The sequence below is a fragment of the Emiliania huxleyi genome (assembly GCF_000372725.1).
Source record: "Emiliania huxleyi CCMP1516 unplaced genomic scaffold EMIHUscaffold_269, whole genome shotgun sequence".
Classification (NCBI taxonomy): domain Eukaryota; phylum Haptophyta; order Isochrysidales; family Noelaerhabdaceae; genus Emiliania; species Emiliania huxleyi.
Genome location: NW_005200019.1, coordinates 76,882 through 78,447, shown reverse-complemented (window position 1 = coordinate 78,447; position 1,566 = coordinate 76,882). Strand labels below are relative to the sequence as shown.

Here is a 1,566-nt window from a genome sequence, read left to right as displayed (position 1 = left end):
AAAGTTCGGCGGCTATGATAAACCGAAAGTTGTCGTAAAACGCGGGCGAAAGCAAAGCAGAGGGCGGGCGCTTTTTGCCGCAGCGATGCCCGCAGCCTGTCGAGCAGCTTCCGCGGCGCCCATGCGCCGCGGGGTTGACCGACAGCCGCGCCTCTCGCGCCTCCCGTGCCACGCGCGGCGACGCGCACCCTGCGCGCCAGTCGGCGCACTGGCAGCACTGCACCAGCCAGCACGGCGTGGAGCAATGCATCCAGGGCATTGTGTTGGGCGCCAACCAGCATGCCTCAGGACAGAGCAAGGGAGCATGCTGCGCACCCTGGCGCAGCGCCAGCTCGCCTCCAAACAGGCACTCTCACCTGCGTAATACATCCTCAAGTTGCTACGACCAAAAATCCGACTGGCCTCCCCCCCGGCCACTCACCATTCTCCCCTTCCCCCGCCTCCCCCGACGCCGGACTCTACCTGAACCCCCTGCTCTGCCCCCCGACAGGGGAAATGAATAGCTCTCAAAACGATGGGCTAGCCCATCCCGGCGGTGGTTCGAATCCACACAAGCCGAAGGTGACGGTGGTAAGTGTTCGGTGATCTCAGGCCCAGTGAGGTAGTGCGCCTGGGCCTCACCTGATCATGCTGAACAAGCTCCTCTTGTAGCTCGATCGGTCACACCGCCATCGCCGTCGGGGAGAGGGGAGACGACACTGCCTCGGCAGCGTGCACCTCGATCCTGTACCGTGTTTGTTATGACCCCCCCCAATGAACACACCAGTGGAGGGTGGGCGAGACGATCGAGGGGTCCAATACCATGCGGAATCGACCCTATCAAGTGCTCAAGGTAGGTAGGTAGAAAGGACACTTAGACCCGCTCAGCCTCGAGGCTCAGAACTTAGACTACTACCCAACCAGCGTGTACGCTGTCCAGTGTCCACCCCCTACTTCGTTTTTTGACTTTTTTGTCGCATGTCGGCGCCGACCGCCGACACCGCCGAGCATTTTTGTTGTAGATTTAGAGTGTAATCTGAAGGAAAGCCGTATTTTCAACATATTCTTATTCACACAAACGTTACATGCGTCGGTGACTGATTGTCTCGACCATCTTAGGTGGGAGTGCTCTCGGACACTCACAGATTATAGCCGATCATTGAGACTCCCGCAGCGCGCCCGCCCCATTCGCGGGCGCCCCAAGCATGCGCCCGCAAAGGCTGCGCGAGGAGGGGGTCCACTAATACCTCCTCCGCCGCGCCGGGCGTGGCGCTTCCGTCATTGGATTGCTCCCCTCAAAGGACGCGCGCACGCGGGGGCCGTGACGGCAAGTCCCGGAACTATGAAGAGGAGGAGGCCTCCCGCAGGGCGCACACAGCGAGCGGCGGAGGATGTGGTGGGCGAGGCGACCAGCAGCGACGTGTGCAGGCGCGGCATGCAGCGGGCCTCTCGATGAGGGAAGAACGCGATCGCGAGTCTCCCCGTCCCGCATGCCTCGTCCCGGCCCCTCCCGCCCTCCCCGGTCGCGCGCGCACCACCCCCCCCCCTCACTCGAGCGGCGCGATCGCAAAGCCCGCGTCGCCAAGT

At 62.8% G+C, this 1,566-nt stretch overlaps 2 protein-coding genes across 2 annotated transcripts in view; both read right to left on the bottom strand.

Moving 5' to 3' along the window:
- The window catches only part of EMIHUDRAFT_238356 (hypothetical protein), a gene marked incomplete at both ends in the record, with an annotated part of 1,393 nt that extends 1,024 nt beyond the window's left edge, over positions 1-369 (bottom strand). The window contains 2 exons of the mRNA XM_005777129.1: positions 24-283; positions 357-369. Coding sequence (XP_005777186.1) covers positions 24-283; positions 357-369 — 273 coding nt within the window. The remainder of the gene's footprint in view (positions 1-23; positions 284-356) is intronic.
- A 666-nt stretch (positions 370-1,035) lies between these two features.
- Positions 1,036-1,486, bottom strand: EMIHUDRAFT_367635 (hypothetical protein). The gene has a single exon (XM_005777128.1). The coding sequence runs from the start codon at positions 1,414-1,416 to the stop codon at positions 1,258-1,260; it is 159 nt and encodes a 52-aa protein (XP_005777185.1). The 5' UTR covers positions 1,417-1,486; the 3' UTR covers positions 1,036-1,257.
- Positions 1,487-1,566: the final 80 nt, after the last annotated feature.